This window comes from Drosophila grimshawi, unplaced genomic scaffold, assembly GCF_018153295.1.
Source record: "Drosophila grimshawi isolate 15287-2541.00 unplaced genomic scaffold, ASM1815329v1 contig_848, whole genome shotgun sequence".
In the NCBI taxonomy this organism is placed as follows: domain Eukaryota; kingdom Metazoa; phylum Arthropoda; class Insecta; order Diptera; family Drosophilidae; genus Drosophila; species Drosophila grimshawi.
The window spans coordinates 13,014,714-13,036,652 of NW_025063692.1; the positions used below are offsets into that span (position 1 = coordinate 13,014,714).

At 39.6% G+C, this 21,939-nt stretch overlaps 1 protein-coding gene across 1 annotated transcript in view; it reads right to left on the reverse strand.

Moving 5' to 3' along the window:
- Window positions 1-3,902: 3,902 nt before the first annotated feature.
- The window catches only part of LOC6565535 (adenylate cyclase type 9), a 42,689-nt gene continuing 24,652 nt past the window's right edge, over window positions 3,903-21,939 (reverse strand). The window contains exons 3-6 of the mRNA XM_001992648.3: window positions 11,935-12,212; window positions 8,611-9,801; window positions 7,931-8,031; window positions 3,903-7,853 (exon numbers count right to left, since the gene is read on the reverse strand). Coding sequence (XP_001992684.2) covers window positions 4,192-7,853; window positions 7,931-8,031; window positions 8,611-9,801; window positions 11,935-12,212 — 5,232 coding nt within the window. The 3' untranslated portion in view covers window positions 3,903-4,191. The remainder of the gene's footprint in view (window positions 7,854-7,930; window positions 8,032-8,610; window positions 9,802-11,934; window positions 12,213-21,939) is intronic.

A 21,939-nucleotide genomic window follows, 5' to 3' on the forward strand; every position in this document is an offset into this window, starting at 1 on the left:
TACCAATCAGAGAAAATAGTCTCGTGTGGCAATGTATTATTATTGTACGAAAAATGATTTATACACTTCATGCTTATCGCGTATAGTTACGTTATTCGGTGTTTTTGGTCGAGATTTTTGCAGTTTAAATTATTATATAGATTGTAATTTAGATTTGATTTGATATCAGCTTTGCAGTGATTTTTATTAAAATTTGGGGAAAAATGCAACGACGACTTCAAGATTTATTACTTGATTTGCGCAAAGCAATGTTCAGATTCTGGAGAATGTGAAGAAACAATTATACTCAGTGTCGTTAAAGAATATTTAAGCACTGATGACTTTGCTCTCCAAATCACTAGCAAGCTGGGAGGTCTAGAAGAGAAGAGCGCAATGTTGCAGTAAGGAAGAAAAAAAAAACGGCCTTGTTAACTGAATGGCAATAGGAGGTCCTTTCAGATATTAAGAAAAACTTGGAACATTTCATAATCTGATACCGAAGATATCCAGAGTATATTGGATTTGTATAATGCCGTCATGCTGTCTGTCCGTCTGTATGAACGCAACCAGCTTCGAAATCCTTAAGGTTAGAGCCTTATAACTTAGATACTGATATACATATACATATATATATATATACTCTGATCTGCGTCAGACAATAAGTTAAAATTACTGTGCCACGTCCACTAGGAGGATTGGAAATAGATAAAATCGATGTTCGTTCATCGATAAAGCCACATATCTCCCACAATTTTAAAGGTACAGTCGGAAAATTATGACACCCTCTCTGATTATGTTGCATTGCTATGACTAATTCAACTTTTAGACTGGTTGAACGTACTTTTATACTCTGATACCGAAAATATCGCCTTCAAGTATCAGTAACAAAATTGTATGGATACGCTGGTGTAAATCGATAAAATCGTATATCTCACACAAAGCTAGAGTCGCTAAATTAGACTGGTGGATTACTGATAACACCATTTAAAGAGCGAAACAAATCAACCGGTCACGCCCACATCAAGAACCAATAATTTTTGGGGCAGATTCACCAACTTGTCGGGGCACACCCGACTGCTACTGCTGCCCCACTTCCGCTTGCCATCTGTGATAAACGGGCATTACACTGTTATCAGAATATTCCACAATTGGTTACGTCTGATTTTCACATTGGTTTTTTTGTACTTCAGGTGAGACTCTCAATGTTCTGGTATCTATTGTCGATCGACAGCGTCTGAATTACAGGCAGACCTCGTTGAACATAGAAGTTAGGTGTTAAACGGGGTGGTATAAAAATTGGGCTTAAGTTCCCTGAACTTCAAAAAATACTTACAACGCTTATTTGCTGAACAGTCACGATATCTCGTAGTCAAGCAGTTCAAAAGCCACAATTTTAAAAACAGAGCCTTCCACTTGACATATCATTGATCAAATGTACAAAGTGCATCAAGATCGGATAAGAAACACCCAAGTTCTTAGTTGAAAACCTGCACTCATATTGATCTCATTACTATCAGCAGGAGCTGATATCGGTTCGGATATCCCGGATATCAGCTAGGCTAACTCGGTCGAGGCACAAATTCTGGGCTTACTTCTGTCCGACTATCGCTTCTAGCAGTCAGGATTTGATTCTTGCGTCGCCTGTTTATTTTCAAGACTAGCCTCATCTTTATCGCTGGTGCCGCTGGACTACACCTGTGACTGAGCTCAGGCGTTGCAAGGATTCGTAAATGTTGTGAAATTCAGGATTCATTGTTGGGAACGCGATTCTAGCTTGAAACTCATGTTTGATCTCTATATGAGAATTGCATTCAAAGTTGGAAGCGCTTCTTGAACTCGAAGTGCATGTTAAAATTATAATATGAGATCTGCGTTCAAAGTTGGAAACACGATTCTATCTGGAAACTCATGTTAAAATCTTTTTTAAGCTGTATTCACCAAATTTGAAAGACATACCACTGGTAACATCTTCCATCTTTCACAATATCGGCCAACGCCCATAAGGAATTGCGAAATCTTATAGCTAGCATTAGAGTTCCCAAATTTGGAATGTAGATTCTAATAACCCTCTCCGGAGATTGGTAAAAATGTCTGCCTCCACAAGTCCTTGCACAGTCTTAGAGCTGGAGTCACCACATTTAAATTGTACATTGATGACTTGTTTGTTGAATGGTCGAGGAATTTCCGCCCAATGTACAGTAAATTTGTGCTAGAGTATACATTCATACATAGACACTGCAGTGGTTTATTTTTACTTTACAAATATATTTTAATACATTTTTGCTACAAAAAAAAAAAACAAAAAAAAAACGCTAGAACAGATTTTTGTTTGGTTGTCTCCAGTTTAGACTATATTGGACAACTGGGCAATAATTGTAGTGGCAACATCGGCATTGCTTAACATTGAAACAATTACATTTAAGAGTAGACAACAATATAAAATATCATTAGTATAATTATTTTGCTAACACCTCCAAATGATGTATCTAGATTTGTATTTTCATTTCTTTTATGTTTAAATTTTTGTTGGTTTGGGATTTGATTTACCATGTTTTGTGTTTTTATTAAAAAAAAAACAGAAATTGTTTTAAAATGGCTAACAATATTTTCAATTTCGGCTCAATATCTGCTTACGTATATGTATGCAATTGGTAAGTGTATATGTATACATATATATATATTTAGTTTATATAGTATAGTTCAATAAATTAGTAGAAAATAATTTTGTTTTACTTGATACACACATAAAATACATATATAAAAATACAAGAGGGTCCATAGATTACAGCGTTTCATTTTAAGATTCTTCAGTTTTCTCCAAATATTGTTGTAAGCAGCTTAGCTTAGAGAAAAATACATAAAATCGAAAAAAAGTTGTTTCATTTCAGTTTGATTTAATTATGTTGCGATGAGCGCATAGTTCATTGCTCAGATACAAAATATACAAAAGTGCAGTATGTGCGAGACTTTATCGCTAGGCCTGACTGTAAGGTGATAAAGTGTAGATATCATCAGAATTGGAATGTTGGTTTTTGTATACCAAACGCAGATATAGTTTTATTTTCGATGATTTACCCCGTTTTCATGATAACGATGAAAATCGCTTATCAATAAGAATAAATGCCACAATATAGCTATTTTTGGGAATGTAAATATTGACCAACTGTTAAGATTCCATTAATGTTACCGACAAGAAACACGGAAGAAAACATATCTATTTATGCATATTTACAATTACAATTATGATAGGTGGAGAATTGCGTTCAGGGTATCTTCTAGTCGAGCCCTCTCGACTAGTGCATACTTGTTAGTTCATATATTTTTTATTATAAGCGTATACTGTTGTGCAAAAATGTTTGAAACAGGCAGAAGGAAGCATTTCCATTTGCAGCTGCTCTCTGTCCATAATTTATATTCCATTTCCCAAGACTTGGGTTCAGGCTAACTCCTATGCATGCCCTCTCGACTTTGTTGTGTATATATATATATATATATATACGTTTTATTTTTCTACATTTATGCTGTTGCACATGTCTTACGAAAGACAATAACACCATTAATGATAACAACAATAATACATGTAACACATTAAATTTCTCTTTCTTGGTTGTCGTCTCTTATTGACAACTTTTTATAATATTTTTACTGTTTCGGTTAGTTTGATGTAATGCGATTACATACATACATAGTTAAAATTTCAGCAATTATATTAAAAAAAAAAAAAATTAGGTCTAACTTTTTTATAGCTTAAGTCTGAGGAGACACATTTAATACATTTAAAGCCACAGATTTCCATTAGTTTAGTGTGTGCTAAATTATTGGCAATTTATTTATACAGTAATAAATTAAGCTACAATTAAAATACATTCTTAGAATAATAAAAAAAAGATTAAATAAAAATACAACACTTACAAACAAGCATACAGTTAAAATATGTATGTCGATCTTGTTCTTTTTGTTAGTTAACTGTTAAATAAGTGGCTAATGCAAGTTAAACATACACATTGCTCAATCCAGATCTATGTTATTCATGAATATTTATATATATGTACAATGTACAGACGATATACATAGATATTCAACATAATCTCAACACGCCAAGAACATATTTCAGTGGCAACTGATAATGCTACTGCTACTGTTTTGGCCAACATTTTGTTCAGTCAGTAAATGCAACTTTGAAACCATTTTCCAAGTGCTTCAAGCCACAATTTAAGTTGATTTGATTTGATTTCGATTTGATTTGACTTTGTTTGTGTCAGCTGTGTTTGCTGCATTAAAGTGGCTGCCGCCATTCGAGTGTGTTGTATTCAACGATTCCTGTGACTTGAACAACGTTGTTGTTTCGCTGGAGTGTATGTCGCATTCATCATCATCATCATCATCATTGACATCATCATCAACGTCATCATCATCATCATCATTATCGGCATCGTCGGCATCATTGACATCATCGACATTATCATCGTCAGCATTCTCGTCATCCCTATTATTTTCTTCGGTCTCATTTTGTTGCAACTTTTGCTGTTCCTCCTCGTTATCTTCACATTTGTTTTTATTTAGTTCTGCGTTAAGGGTGGGCTGCTCCTCCTGCTCCTCCTCCGGCTGCGACTGACGTCCGGTAAAGATAAACACCTCCATATCGTCCTTGCCCTTGACGGGAACGAAGCCACGCGACTTGAACTCATACAAGGGGGATAGAAAGGGCAGGCAATCCTTGCCAACCTGTATGCGATTGGGCAGACCCGTTGTATCCATGCGGGAGGCCACATTGACAGCATCGCCCCAAATATCGTAGTAGAGTTTGCTGGTGCCAATAACCCCGGCAGCCACATCGCCAATATTCATGCCAATGCGCAGGATCAGCTTGAAGTTGAGCAGATGGTTGTTGAACTCATTAACTACCCGCTGAATTTCGATGGCAAACTCCATTAGGGTGTGGATGTGCTCATCGCCGGTGCCCCGATGCGATGGATCCAAGCCGCTGGCAGCCATAAAAGTGGATCCGATCGTCTTAATCTTTTCGACAGCACGAAACTTCGGCATCGATAGCAGCTCATCAAAGTCGCCAATGAGCTCGTTCAGCACACGGAGAAACTCCTTGCCGCCCAGGTAACTCTCCTCGTACATCTCATTGAAGTTGATAATGGACGCAAAGATGATGGCGATGTTGTGATGATTTTCCGAGTACTTGGCCGTATTCTTGAGATGCTCAGCTACATGCTTGGGTATGATATTATGGAGGAGCAGATCCGCCTGGTTCTTCATGTTCTGCACACGTATTTTGTCCTGGTTGGCGCGTGCATTGCCATAGAAGGTCAGCCGATAGCCGATCTCGAATTCACGATTGAGAAACCAGACCAGCACCAGTATCAGCAACAGATCCAAATAGATCTCAACGTGGTAGTCATCAAACCATTTGATCTCCTCAAAGATGAATGACGCTGCCGCCGTGCTGCTCAGATCCGGCTCCAGTTCCTGATCCGCGTCACTCACCGACCGTCTGGAGTAGACGGTCAGCTGCGAGACGGCGATGCCAACGAAACAAAGAGCGGCCATTAAGGCCAATACGTTGCGCATCCAACAATTGAGCTGCGTAAAATTGCAGAAGTGCACGATGCAGACGAAGATCAGGAATCCGTAATGATACTCGAATGCCTCCAGTTGTGTGAGATCGAGCAGCAGAAAGTTGGCGATGATCAGGACGACGGGCATGGCCATGAGTACGGCCAAACAGATGTGCCAGGGATACCAGCTGGATATTGCCTCGAAGATGCGATCCGCGCATGATTCAAAATGTTCGAGCTCCTGTTCCTGGTCCTGCTCCTGCTGCACGGGCACCTGCGTATCAGAAGCAGCTGCAGCAACTGCTGCTGCTGCGACTGCGGCTGCAGCTGCCACATCGCTGTTGCCACCACTTGCACTGGCAGCGGACTTGGAGCGCGTACGGGTGCCATGGCGGCGGCACATTTGGCGCGTGAAGAGGAAGAGCGCAAAGACCTGGATGGCTGTGAAGCAGGAGAAGAGCGTCACCCACAGGCGAAAGCTGGGCGTCACCGTGTTCTGGGTCATCAGGAAGAGCGATATCGATATGCACAGATAGACAGCGATGCCCACAAAGATGTCAATGTATGTGTTGTAGCGGGGCGTGGCCAGTGTCGGCGGCCCCTCCGTCTCGTTCTCGCTGCCAAAACGATGCGCCTTGGACCGGAAGTCGTTCTCCAGCTCACGCGACTCAAAGTACAAGCTGAAGCCGTGCAACGGCGGCTTAACCAGATAGCTGCGCTGCGAGAGATCGTTGTCTCGCACACAGCGTATCAGTTGCAGATCGGATTGTTTGCGCAGCTGCTGCAGGCATGCGGCCAGCGGATCAACCATCTGCGGCGCCATCGATGCCGCTGCTGGCGGTGGCGGTGGCAATGGAAACGGCAACGCCCCCGCCTCCCCAAGATTCGAAATGCTTGACGTGGAGCTGGTAAAGTAGCCGGAGACGCGATGCTGGCTAATCGCCGACTGATTCAGCGCATAGATCTGCTGCTGTATCGAGCTGCGTCGCGAATTACTCTTAATCCCCGAATCCTTGCGCGACGTCGCCGACGGGCAGATGCTCAAGCCATCCGGCCAAATGCTCGAGTTACGCGAATGCGTATACGTTGCACTGGCGCCAGGTGCGGGTGCTGGCAAGCAGCAAGGATTGCCACTGGACGTAGGATTGGCATTGGCATTGGCATTGGCACTGGTGCTGGGCTCAGTGCCGAGTGGTGCTCGTCCCACTGAGAGTGTTGAGGCGCGCGGGCGTGGCAAGGGTGATTGCTCCACGGATTGACCGACCGATGGAGCCGCTGACTGACGGCCGCATTGGGATCGATAGCTGCCCGTCCGGCCAAAGGGAGATATGTCGCTGCGCGACTGGCTGATGTAGGAGCGCACATCGATGATGTCATCGTACATGGAATACTGGCCCGGTGAGCAGCAGCTGCCACCAATACCGACGCCGCTGGCCGTGTGTCCAGATGTCGCTGCCGCATTGGCATCGGGGGATCGCAGGATATTATTGCTGGAGAGGGCCGTCGAAGTGGCCGCGTGATGCAGCACTGGCCGCGACATGGGTATGTCCAGCTTTTGGGTGCTGCCCAACCGTGTGCTGCACGTCGTCTCGACCAGGACGGGCAGCTGTTGATAGCCGCAGCCGTTCAAGACTGGCGCTGCAGCTGGCTCAATGAATGCCACCGTTTCATCGCCGGGCGCTGGCAAGCAACTTGAGTTCGTGCGGATTGGCTTCTTATCGGGGCCCTCTACTTTATCCTTGCGACTTGGATTCAGTTTCAGAAACTTGGTTATTTTTAGCACTTTGAGCTTGAAATTGGAACGTGTTCCGGACTGTTGCTGCTGCTGTTCCTTTTGCTGCTCCATGGCTGGCTGCTGTTCATCGGAATCAAGGCTGTCCGGCAGCGATTTGGTCGTTATAATAATCTTGGGCCTCTCGCGCACCACAATCACCGGCGGTATACCAGTGGCAATTGGATTTATAATGCCGCGCTCCACATCTCGGTTGCGGCTGTGCGACTGGGACTTGTTGCGCTGCTTAATGCTCAGCGAGGTGAGGCGTGGCCGCATTGAGAGCACCGGCGAGGACTTCAGCGAGTTGGACAGCTGACCCACTGGCGAGGCGGGTGGCACATGTGAATGCACCACCGATATGCTCGTCGCACTCTGCGATAACGATGCAAGCCCGCCATGACCACCTGCTCCTGCTCCTGCTCCAGGTAGCATAAGCGAACTGACGCCAGGGGCAGTAACCGTTATGCACGACCTCAAGCTATTGGTGCGCGATATGTCCCGACGGCGCCCAACCACAAAGTAGGTGCGATGACCTGAAACATAAATATAAGCATTAGCATTGGCAGTGGCAGTGGCAGTGCCAGAACGGGACCAGCTGCTGGATGCTTACCAAAGACCTCCTCTCCCTCTTCAAGGTAGTATGCGTCGCCCAGAAAGCTCGACGTCTCCTGCGAAATGTGCACCTGCTCTGGCTTCCCTGAAGATTCCATTCTGGGCGAACAATTCAAAAAGGACACAATTCAAAATAATATTTATGTAATGTAATATTTAAATAATAAAAAAAGAAGATATATTTCTAAGATTTATGGGAGTACTTAAATGCAAAATGGTCCAACCGTTGTTGCATGCACTGATGAAATCTGCTTTGGTGAATCGGATAGGATACTGTGGAAACCACACACAAGAGAAGTGTAGTTCTTTAAGAACAATCGGTCGGAATTTTGTTTTAAATATCTAATGTACTTTAGAAGACAGACAGCAGCAGACAGTTTTTCAGGCGTAATCGGTAATCGATTCTTATGGATATTGGGCTATCGATGAATTATAACTAATTGTGCCAGCATGTGGTATTTGTGAATCAATGAAGAGTTTCTGAGACCACACAATCATATTATATCATATTACACTTTTTGCCCATTTCTAATGGATTCAGTTCAGTTGAGGGTATATGAATGAGATATTCACCACATAGTTGACGGTATATGAATGAGATATTCACCACATATTGATAGTAGGCATTTCGATGGTACATGAATAGGTATTCATATATATATATTTTTATATACTCACTTATTGGCCAGGTTGACGTCGTTGCTCCATACATCGAACTTGACGCGTCCGGTGCCCAGAATGCCGCAGAGTACGGTGCCAGTGTGGACACCGACGCGCATCTTGACGCCCTCGTGGCGCTGAGCATCGAAGCAGCGCATGGCTTCAATCATGCCAAGACCCATTTCTACGCAGCAGATGGCGTGATCGGCACGGGGCTCGGGGCAGCCGGATACGCAATAATAGCAATCACCCAGGGTGGAGATCTTTTCGCAACCGCTAAGAGTGCAGAGGTCATCGAAGCGTTCGAAGAGATCGTTCAGAATCTCGACAAGCTGCTCGGCCGTTTTGGTTGAGGACATCCGCGTGAAGCCGACAATATCGGCGAACAGGATGCTAACATCCTCCATGCTGTGCATATGAAATGGCCGGAACAGTGACTTCACACCGTGGGAGGCGCGTGGACGCATGTAATGGGATTCCGGTATCTGATTCGGATCGCCGCCCTTGTTGAGCAGCATGTCAGCCACCTTGGGCGGCATCACAGAGTGTATCATCTTCTCCTTGAGCTGCTTCTCCATTTCCAGCTGGCGGCGAACCAGCAGATTTTGACCCACCTTCATAAAGGTGCCGCGCATCCGCACCAGATTCATGACCAGCACATGCACACCCACCAGGTGCACACTCAAGTGCGACAGGATTCTTAGCATTAGTATCTTGTGGCTGGGATCGCTGCCACCTTCAGCTGTTACTCCTGCTCCTCCTTCTCCTTCTCCTGTGATGGCAGCTATATCCGTTGTTGTGCTATGCACAGCACTCAGCCCGATGACCATGTGGGAGACAAGCTCGAAGGCTATCGAATAGAAGATTGCAGTGCTGGCGCATAGCCAGAGCGGCATGGGCAGCGCTGTATAGATGAGCAGTACGATCTCTAGGCAGATGGCAAAGTGACCTAATGGACTGAACGCCCTGCCCGTGTACGTGAGAAAGGCCAGCGAGGCGCTGCACAGGATTAATGCTGTCAACGCCGACGTCAAGATCCTGTGCTGCTTGTACAGTTCCCAGTGTGTGAAGCACATGGCCATTATCGTCACCAGTGACATCATTGAAAACGACGTTGAGATGGGACGCCAAAAGTCCTCCGAGCCGCCATCGATCACAAAATACGCACACCACACGACAGAGCACAGTAAAATGTACGACAATGTGAATCTACAATGTGAATGAAAAACAAATCAATTTAATCAGCAGAGAAAAACCAACACAGGTTAACTACACTCAGAAAAAAATCACGCCGATTTTTAGAAATTCAGCCATGCTTTTGACAGAGCTAATTGCATGACAATATTTTATAAGAATCACGGTTTGCATTTGATATGCATTTCTTAATAATACAAACTATAGGAAAATAAATAATTTAGGAATTGTCGATTTATGGCAAATAATAATTTAAGAAAAATGTTTTCTTCTATTTTGATATTATTTCTAAACACAAGAATAATTGTCTTATTTTTAGACGATTTCCATTTTAGGGCGATTTCATTTTTTTTGAGTGTAGCAACTGAAGCAAATCAGAAAATTATGAGACACTGAAGAGCAAATATTTATGTGTTTGCTTCTCGAATGATGGATTGCAAGTACTACAATTGTCTCCACAGCTAGCCTAAATATAACTATAGCCGGTACACAATTAAAGGATTCGACAGAACCCTTTAAGACAAGCTTAATATGCATATTTATCAGAAGATTTATATGCACTGTCAGACATGAGTTCACCTGATACTAATAGTCAGTCATACTAGTCTTCACCCATAAGCATGTCTCATTTAAATATAACCATATATCTAATTAATGGTTTAATCAATATTAAGAACCATATATAGAAATGCACGAATGATAAAAACATCGATAAGCTTTACGACCATCAAATAAAGAAAACGCATTTGATAAAAATATAAACTTATTCCAAAAATATCTGAATGTGAATGAATAGAAGCAATATGATATAATTGGCTGATGTTGAGTTTATTTTTTGCCCAAATTGTTAGTAGCAGAATAACATTAGAATTAATGGGGTTTGAATTAAAATTAATGGGGTTTGCATAGAAACTGACAGAGAGGCGGACATGGCTCAATCAACTCAGCCACTACCAAGAATGTATGCATAGTATATATTATAGCATAAATGAAATACAGGTCTGCTGCCCTTGCTCATTCTCAAACTGCAGCAGTCTGTGGAGTATTTTAGTTGCTTGGCAACTTGGCCTGAAAGGACAATCATACTAATTGCTGTCGCATGCTTAATAGTAATCGTGAATAAGCCGAGAATAAAGACCAGCAAATAAGGTTAGCTAAGGACACAAAAAGCTGCCGTGAACTTTTTTCTTTGGACGCAATAACCTCTTTGCAGCTTTCGACTGTTAAGTTAATTTTGTTAATCAAGGCAATATACCCGGAACACATGAATTGGGTTGCTTTTGTTCTTGGGCCAAGCAAGTGGACAAAAACTAGACACAAGTCATGAGGAGCTATCGAGCAATGAACTATAGAATAAATAAAATATAAAAAAAAACGCAGCGGAAGGTTTGCAATTTGCGTGTCTGTTGATTCAAACATTGGGTGGCTGTGTTTCCAACATGTTAGTGGAATGATTTAAGGATTTGCTATTTCGGGTCAGACTTTCTTGACAAAGATGCACAGATGGTTGAGCATGCCGAGGAGCAGACAGAGCCAAGGATTCTCAAGAAGCAGACAATCCATGCACAAAGGTATCGGGAATATCATACCTTGGCCTGCCCGCTTTGCAAAGTCATACACTCAGAAAAAACGTTCTGAAAACTATAATGTTTTTTCTTGTTTTTAGAAATAATTTCTAAATATGGGAAATGAATTTAAAAAAATGCTAAATTTTTTTTCGATATTTTGAATAGCCTGTTAGTTTGCTGCCTTTTTGATTGTTCATTTAATCATTATATGAGTGTCATTAAAAATTGGGGCATTCAAAATACTCGACGACTTTTAGTCGCGCCCACAAAAATCAGGAAAGCCTTCAACTGCCGTAATTTTAGAGTTTTTCTATTGCCATCTGTTATCAGCTAGTATTACATTGATATCAGAGTATTCCGCATCCGGTTACGCCCGTCGAGTCTACTACATACTACATTACTACATACATATATACATCTATAGAAATATATAACATATTGCTCACATAAGCAGGCAGATATAAATTATTTCTTTTGATTTTCTTTTGATTTTTTTATTTTGGTAGCGATAAAACCGGAGACAAATGCATTCATGCATTCACTACTCATGAATAGATAATTATGCCGCTCATTCACTCACCTGTATCGCATGCGAATGTGTGGAAAAACGCTGGCTTGGAACTGCTCCTCGAGCACAGGTGAATCGAATTTGGGATCTAGCCATGATTTGGCGGCTGCTCGCTCAAAGGCCACCGGCAGCATGACGCTGCAGCAGGAGTGCCGGCGTCCGGTTTGACTTAGATAGGTTTGGATGTGCGGCGCTAGGGCGATTTGTATGTCATCGGAGGAATTGGCCCGGCTATCGTTGACTAGAACACCCGGTGGCATTGCCGTAAAGCTGACTGACTGCCGACGCGACTATTATGAACGCGACATGGAAAAAACAAAGCAAAACAAATGGAGAAAGATTAGTTAGCGAAATGCTGTTGGCCTTGTGAAATATCCTCAGTATTTATGTCTGTGTGAGCTGTGTACATATTATGGCACTACAATAGCAGTACTACTCTTTACTACTTTAAGCATAACTCATTTAAATATAACCGCCATAATAATTATGTTAAGCAACACTGTTAATCGATATCAAAACCATATATGAAAGTGGGAGAAGCAACTCTGCTGATCGAGTGATAAATAACATCGATAAGAGTTGGCGTCATTGTTGACTTTTCATATATTATAAATTATCAACCCCCAAACATTATATTTAGTACTGCTCTTGCAATTCTTTTCAAAGTATAAGTGGCGCTATTATCTTGTTAGCTACTTTTCAAAAACAAATAAATAAATAAATATATATATATATATATGTAAACATAGATATTTGTAGCGAAATAGATAAAATCACTACTTATGCACTTTATAGAAATCGTTTATATATTTATAATTTTCATTTATTTACAAGTGCACATTTGGGAAAGGGTGCCATTATTTTGTTCGTTAATTTTCTTTCAGTTTCATAAAATAGGTCGCATAAATAAGTTGAAAACGATGAATGAAAGTCTGTTTTTTCTTTCTTTTTGATTCTCACTTTTTGCTTAACGTCTACTTCCACTTCTAAGAACGTATTCGCAAGTTGCTTAAACTAACAAATTCAAAACATTTCCTGTGAGAGTGCCTCTATTATTTTTTTTATATATATGCAGACAAATGTATGCATAGCGCCGCAAAGTATGCATCATCTCTATGGGAGGACACTAGCCATCCACTGAGAGGACAAGGACGCTTTTGAGGACGCGCCTTTGACATTTGCTATTTGTTAACTGGGCCAGTGTTTGGGGGTCTGTCTATTTGTCTGTCTGACTGTCTGTCCGACTGTCTATCTATATTTCTGTTTGCTTGCTCTGCGTCTTAAAGCGGCTGCTGACCAACAGCACTTGTTGGCGGAACACATTTCAAATATGTAGCACATTGTTGCCGTTTTGCATACTTGGCGAGTCACGCGACTAGAGGCGATTTTGATTTTTTCGACTTTATAATCTTATCACAGAGCAGCAGCAGCAGCAACAGCAGCAGCCGCCAGCTTATAAAAGGTAAAAAACAAAAAAGTGAATGCAACAATGTTATCATATTAAGTATCCGACCCGTTCGTTCAAGTAGGTAGCTCAGTATATACATATATAATTCGATATATAGAGACTTCGTTCGGAAGTTGCTAACTAAAGCATGGCAAATTTTATTCAAGTTTTCGAAGCGCGATTCAATGTAGGTTGCTAATAAGCTCAGCTAAAAATAGCAACTATAGCAAATAATAATATTTACATTAAAACTTTGACCGCGAATAATTGTAGACACACAAACACACAGCCACCCACAATAAAATAAAAAAAATATAAAAATAACAAAACAAAAGGAGAACATTATTCGAATGTAGGCGACTGCTTCATACGCTTATAATTATAACCGCTTATTCCGCTGTGGAACGGGAAATTTGTTTCTACCAATCTTGATTCTAAGTAATTAGCAACTTCCTTCCATGTTTGGTAACTTGAGCTTCACCATCTATATTTCGATGATGGGTGTTTATTCCCCGAGGCATGGTACCAATAAAACACCTCCCTAAATTGATAACAGGAATTTGATTTCTCGATCTTTGACGGAGGTTACCAGTAATCTCCCATCCAATTTGGTAACTCTAGCTTGAAAAGTGTGAATAACATGTGTTTTTACACGAAGGAACATATTAGGTTCCAAGTGCTAAGTTGAATCACCTAATTTTGAGAGGAAACCCTAATTTTTCGTCGATATGAGCTTGATTTTTGGCATAGATGTAAACATATTTTCCAGAAAGGATAGAAAGTACAGTTTTTGTTGTATGTATGTTACTGGGTTCAATGCTTTGTTTTATGGGTTGAGTTACGATGAATGTCAAAAAATTAAAAATCGAAGTCTATGCGGGAGTGATAAATGAAAATAAATGAAAATGCGTGTTGCGAATTTAGCTGGGCAACAAAATGCACTTTGAAATCTCTAAATTACGTACCCAGAAAATGCCATAAATATGCAGGCGTCATTTTTGATTAAATAAATTTCATAAAACTCAGACGCGTCAGTATCAACGACAATGTCAACAACAATATTCACAAATTTGGCATTTTACACAACAATTTGTAAACATGTTGACCAAAAAACGAACTAAATCAAATTAAAATTGTTGCCAAAAATACACTACAAAAAATGTGTCTGGGATTGCCTTTAATTATTATGTATTTGATTCGGATTTTATTTGATTTGTTATAACTTAAAGCAGAACACGCAGACACACACACACAGAAAGACACACAGACGCACACCCACACACAGACGCACTCGCGGAGCAACAATAATAAAAGCAATAAGGCAAGCAAAAAAGGTTCAGCGCGACGCTTTAAACTCCCGACGTTGCCGTTGACGCGACGGGAACTGATTTGAATTTTTTTGCTGGACTGACGGCAGCGACGGCGAAGGCGACGGCAGCGACGACGACGACAACGACGACTACGACGACGACGGCGACAACAACGAACGTCGATGCTGTTGTTGTTGGCTGCAAAAAACAGCTGACAGCAACAACAACAAATTGCAAAACTAGGCAGCTTATCGCTTGCCCTGATAAGGCCCAGGCAGGTGAGACAGTTAGATAAATAGACTAGATAGGTGCGCAAAGATTCAAAAGAAAAGAGAGACAGAGTGAGAGAGATATAGAGAGCGAGATAGAGGGAGAGAGAGAGAGAGAATCTGAGGGAGAGCTGCTGATGATCGTTCGCTGGACAACAGCAGCTGGATTGACTCCTGTATGCCACCACAGTCGACAAGAGTTGATGCGCTTGTTCACTGCGCGAAATTGGGAGTACTGGGCGTACAAATAATAGAGAAATCTCACTTGAAACTCACTTGAATAATGTCATTCGAAATGAATATCATATCATCGATATTATATGGGTTGATAATGAATATAAATATGATTTGGATAACAAGCTGCTCTAAATTAAATCGAGCGAGAATTTAGTTCATATTTCGTTTTTTGTTTTGCATGCTTTGCTATCAATTTGTTGCTCAGTGTGAGAGTCCCTGCTAAAGGTGTCTTAGTACCTTCTCAGTGGCCTTGAGGCACCGATGGTCGACTCTGATGTAAACCATGGGACTTTCCTCTTTTACTCGCTCTCTCTCTCTCTCTCTCTCTCTCTCTCTCTCTCTCTCTCTCTGTAAGGTGTACAGTATAAATAGAACTTGGCGCTCGGTTATTTCAACTGATATTTTGATAAGATAAGACACGGCCCGGCGCTTCTTAGCCGCCAAGAAATTTCATTGCTTTTTGGGAGCGCTCGAATTGCCTTGAACTTGCCCCTGCGCCCCTTCCTAACCCCCCAACCCCCGTCCCTCCGCCCCCTGCCTCCCTGCCATGACCCGAAATGCAAATGAGTGCACTCGAAACTCAAAACAAGTAAATGAATGTCAATGAAATTCACAGAGTTCAACGGCGTCTTGTTATCCAAGCTGTTTTGCATGCCTTTCATGCCTTTTACATCCTGCTTTAGTATTTGCTGGCGTTTAAAATTCGAGTCGCATTTAGAAAGCTCATCTATTTTCCAACTAATTGTCATTAATTATTTGATTCGTCTTTCACCTTCTGAAACTAATTACGAATTACTCGGAAAAAAACGCATATATTAATAATTAATTGAACAGATGTATATATATATGAATAGATGACCTGATATGAAATGAACTGTAGAAGAAATATTTGATTTTGTGTAAATGTAAATGTTATTCATTTGGATCAATTTCCTCAATTATGAACTCATGAGGTGCGAGTATATTAGTTTCGTAATTTTTAAGCAATTAATTTGAATTAACATCAATTGCATCGAATCCTATATAGCAAATGTTAAGTGAATAATGAGTATTCATGTTTTGTATTCAGTTGCAGTCAATCAGCTTCAGTCGACCCTCAAGCAATCTCTCATTACATATTATTTAACACATGTAATGTGTTGTTGTTGTTGTTGTTGTTGTCTAATTGTTTATTTGCGTTGCTATTTATTATTGACTCTTGGCTTGTTGCTGTTGTTGTTGTTGTTGTTTGTATGAGTATACACTTATATTATAATGCAATTAAATGCACTGAATGCAATGCAATGCAATGCTTTTGTATGCCAACGTTTCCATTCGCTCCATTCACTTCATTCGGTCCATTTGTTGTATTGCTGCCTCGCATTCCACCTAAATCCCCATTGTCCATTTCTTTGGTATAATACAACAAGACAAGGAACCAACAAAAGCCACAATAATAGAAAAGAGAACGATATTAAAAGAAGATGTTACACTTGCCACCTTCCGACTTCAAACAGGAAGTGGATGTCACTCACTCACTATCTGCATAGTGCTCTAAACAGCTATAGATATCATTTCTGGGGAAGAAGAGTAATCGATTCATCATCACTTCCTCTTTCTAGTTGTTCGAAGAGAAGACAAAAAAATGTTTGGGGTTTCCTCTCTGTAGTTTTTTTTCCTTTTTAAACGTATTGGAACTCGCCGATATCCGCCATATTCATACAAATCAGTAGGGGGTTAAGTCCGTGCGGCATCACAATGAGCCAAAAATGCTTCAAGTTGTTTCGGTCGAGAAGTTTCTCTTTCTCCCCTGCCGGAACCCCCCTAATCTAACCCAACCTTTGCACATATTTGAGGCAAATGGACTGTAGACACTGCAAACCTAGCCGGGTGTGCGGAATGCGTTTCTGAAATTTATGGAAAATCAAATTTTCAGTATATTTATATATACATTCCACTGTTTAAAAAAAATAAAATGCCATTGGCTTGTGAGGCGTTATAGCACAGAAAAGCAGTTGCCACTTCGGAAAATCGTTGAGATGTATTATTTATTAATAAGAAGCCAAATCCACAACAACAATAGCGCCTTCAACAAATTCAACGAAATCACTTATCTGCTCTAAAAGTTGAAGAGGAAATGTCTAATTAAATAGGGCAGAAACTTTGAAAGAATTTAGACTGAAATCAAAAGCAAATCAAACTAATATAAATATAATTATGAACAATGAATGAATGAAAGATAAATGAATGCAAGCACATAAAAGAACTTATTCTACTTATAGCCACTGACTTATAGCGGACAACTCAGAACAAAATATTACTTTACTTAATTCCAGCTAAAATTTTTAATTATACGAAAACATTTATTCAAATTTGAACAATTATTATGCCTTAAATCGACAATTTACTTTTTATATATGTACTGATTGCAGGATTAAAAGTGATAGTTTTTAATATTGAGAGGCTAGTTGTATCAGACTGACAGACGGAGATGGTTATATCTATTTTCTATGCATATTTAAACTTTCGCCTTGAAATGCCATTTTCGCCATTATGATATAAATTAATTAAAAAACGCAGACATTTGTCGATTGATGCTGATGAAAATCATGCGAAATGAGAGCAAATGTTGCAACAAAAGTTTCACTTTAGATTTCCCCACTGAGCAGACATTGCAGACCATTGTCAATATACAATATAGTCAGCCAGGTACAAATACGAAGAAAACAAACGAGAACGTTGCAGTCGTAGAACGTAACCAACTGCGGAATACTCTGATACTAGTTGAATAAATATATAGCTTAAGTTTAAGCTGCTTTTAAATTTAAATATCGTTGTGTTTCTGTTCCCTTTAGACCTACCCTTCCTACTTCTTCCCTTCTTCCTACTGTCTCATAATCGCTGTGCTACTAATTATTCCATGCATGCATCTTTTCGAGTGCTCTGCAATGATTCTCATAGACTTTATCATGTAATCAATTCAGAGTCCTCAATTATAAATTCATACTTAGGGGTTTTTGTTGGTCTGATTGGCTTTTTTTCTGGGTTCTCCCCAATTCATCTAAAAAATGTTAGACCATTTTGCATTCAAAGATTCAATTTTATTTTTTTTAATTTAATTATTTTATTATTCTTTTAATTTTTTACTTTTTTTATCTTTAACAACTGATATTAATTGACAATAAATATTTAAACAAATCGACATTAAAATATTGATGATTCTAGCTGAAAATCTGTGGAGAGAGGCGGAGAGGCTGTCATCGAAAGCTATAGGATATAGTAGTCTGACATTGATTATTTGCGCCGATATGTGAGTAGCTGATCAAGAATACGTATATCTTATGGGATTTGGCGATGTCACCTTCGGTGCTTTACAAACCACACGGCAAAATGATTATGAATATCTTCTGTGAAGGTATAACAATCGAATCGCACAAACGCTGACACAAAAAGTAGACAAATTATAACGTATAAATGTGTATACACACGTATGTACATACATATATTTATAAAATAATATGTATAAGTCAAAAGAAAACAAGTCAAAAGAGCGTTGCAATTGAAACCGAAAGCGGGATACGCTAACATCAGGACAGACAGGACTTTTGCGGAAAACCGTGGGAGACTGTATGAAACTGCATTATAAATAATGGAGGGGAGTTGGATGTACTAGGCTTTGGAATTTGCCAACTTTATGTTGGCTCGGAAATATGTTTACAATTTAAGTTTCCAGTAAGCAGGGCGCCGAACATTCCACAAAACCAATAAGCTGTTTTGCCTTCAATAGAAGAGCATATATAAAAAGCGGAAAATCAATTTTAGAGCATTGCTGTACAGTGCCAAGGATAATGAGCTCCTAGCTACCAACAAAATGTGAGTTTGTGTGTGCGTGTGTGTGTGTGTATGTGTTGTGTATGTGTGTGTGTTTTTGTATAGAGAGCTAGGGCAATGTCACAGACTTAGAGGCAATGCCAAAACAACGACATGCACAATGGCAATCAAAAGACCGCAAATCACTGGCAGCTGCGAGTCTCGACAATTCTCAATACCAAAGACTAAAAAATAATGCGATATGCAGCTAATATAAATTACCACAAAATGTAATAGTAACTTTTAAGCATTTAACTGTGCTGTACTTGAAGTTAACTGAGCAAGCTTTACCCCTGCTCTTTTCGCTTCATCATGTTGGTTTGAATATCTAAGACGTGTATGAAAAGTAAGGACTTCTATGTGCATGCTTAATGTAAGTTGCACAAAATATTAGGTAACGAGATATATATTTAAATAAGCTAGAAATCCCTAAGACAAATAATTGTTGAAAAGTGCCTTGCGTTCTTAAAGAATCTTTTGAAAGAACCATCTACGAATAAGCTTCGAAACTAATCAGAATGAGCCTTGACTAATATTTTTCGGATAAAAAAGAATATGATATGGTTTGATATCAGTCAGCCTCACTAACAATTAAATTGATCAACGGGAATGAATGAATGATCTTAATAAAATTAGTACAACTAACTAATGTATGATTATCTAAATATTTAAATAGATCACATAGAAAGATAAATCTGTTCTAATAAATCAGAACACACAAACTACAATTAAGAAATTGTATTATTTGTTTTGTAGTCAACTTTGATTAGACTACTACAATACTAAGTATGCCGTATTTGTCATATCAATTTGCCTGACATAGCAAATTCGCCGATTCAATACAAATCAAAGTCTGCGAGTCTGTCCACTCACTCCACCAAATTAATTGGCATAAATAATTAGCATAAGCATATGACACTCGGCAAAATGTTGGTGCTCAAATTATTTGGCAATTGAATTAGTCAGTTATAAACAGTTATAACTATAAAGCAAAAAATCTCGCCCTCGATGAGGCTCTATGGGATCAGAGCACTATATTTTATAGCTAGCAAAGCAATAAAATTTCGAAAATTAATTTTTATTTGAACAGCTATCCTAATAAAATTCACCAGCTATTCCCGTTAATCTGGCAGAAAATAATTAAGATTGCACTGCTATAGACACAATCGGCTCCTCACATATTGTCAAAAAAAAAAAAAAACTATTTATATGTATATATATATATATTTTTGCCTATCAGATTGTTAGTCAATTCCATGAAAGCTGTTTAACTTGCTAAATGTCGTCATTCTTCAAGATCCCATGGGCACATAAAACCTGGTAAACTAAATAATAATAAGCAATAATCATAAACTTATGGTTATAATTATGTTTGAGAATGTTGACGTGTAAGCCTTCTGTAATGCCTTCCTAATGCGACTAAGATAAGAATCACATACGCAATTTTTAAGATTCGCACAGTTGCTAATGAGTTGCGTGGAAAGGGTATAAGGGGTACACGCGAATGAGCTACGAATGTGTGTCATATAGGGCATGAGCAGGTAACTGTCATTCCTGCTTCCTCCAAAATATTATATAGCTGGTGTGATGAGGGATTTCTTTTCTTTTTCGTTTATCAATAGATTGCACCCAACCCAATTCAAATTCGAGTATTCCGTTTTATGAAACTAAGCTTCAAAATTAGCCATGTCATGCAAGTGACGTTTAGCTTCGAGTAACTTAACTTAATTTGTCATTTGTCATCCAAATTCAGAAGACATTTTCATTGAAGCTAAATAATTTATTCAAAAGAGCAAAGCAAATAAATGGGATTGCATCATTAAGTGAGATTATCATTTGTGGCATTGCGGGTGGTCAGCATTTTTGCAACTATTTTTGGCTCACAAGCACACATTTGTATTATAGTCCGACCATTTTACGAGATATGTTGAAGTCGCGTTCAAAAATTAAGCTAAGGCATTTTTTCGTATTTATACATATTATCGCAGGAGTTCAGAATTGCGCTCCATTTTGGATTTTCGTATGTATTTCTTACTTCGTTCGTTGAATAAGTAGACTTACTTTCTGATTAAGCTTTGGTGCTCAAATAGGGATTTCTAACATTTTTTTTCTGAGTGTAGAGCACTTTTATTGACGCTCTCAACAATTTGTTGTGTAATTTTTGCCTGTTGTGTTGTTGAGTTAACGGTAGCTGCTGTTGTTGTTGTCGTTGTTGCTGTTGTAGTTAACGCATTTTGTTACTAATTGACTTTTTTGTGGACTAAGAGTTTTTTTTCACAGATTTCAGTCTTTTCACAGTCAACTTTGGCCATTGTTTCATGGGTATTGGCAAGTAAACAAAAAGCCAAGCAAAAATCACCTTCACTGGGGGAAGCACACAACGCGAGTGAGATTAAAGGTGTTATTGGATTGAAGGGTTTTAAGTGGATTTAATGGCTCCAACATAGAGAGCACTCACAGTGCATCATCGCAAACGTTGCCGAGGCATTTTAAATTTGAACTGCACTTCAAAAAATAAAAAATAAACAAGCAACAGAAAAGCATAAATTTGTTCCAAATTTTAGAAAAATGTGCCCTGAAATAAAGAAAAGAATGATATATATATATGATATGATGGAAACATACTTTCTGAATAATAATAACGTTGCCCTTGGCGATTTTTTTTTCCGAGTGTAAGCAGACATGCTACTGTAGAGCACTCAAGGACTCCACTTTTATGTAAGGCGCAAGGCAATGCAATGCGTTAAGTATTCGCCACATCAGCCCGCATCAGTTGAAATCTGAAGCATATTTTGATTGATGCTTGACGTCTGCTGATGTCTGTCGGGTGACAATGGGGCGATGGCATATGCCGACCTTATCAGCGCCAAAGACCAAAAAACACAGAACAACAACTACAACAACA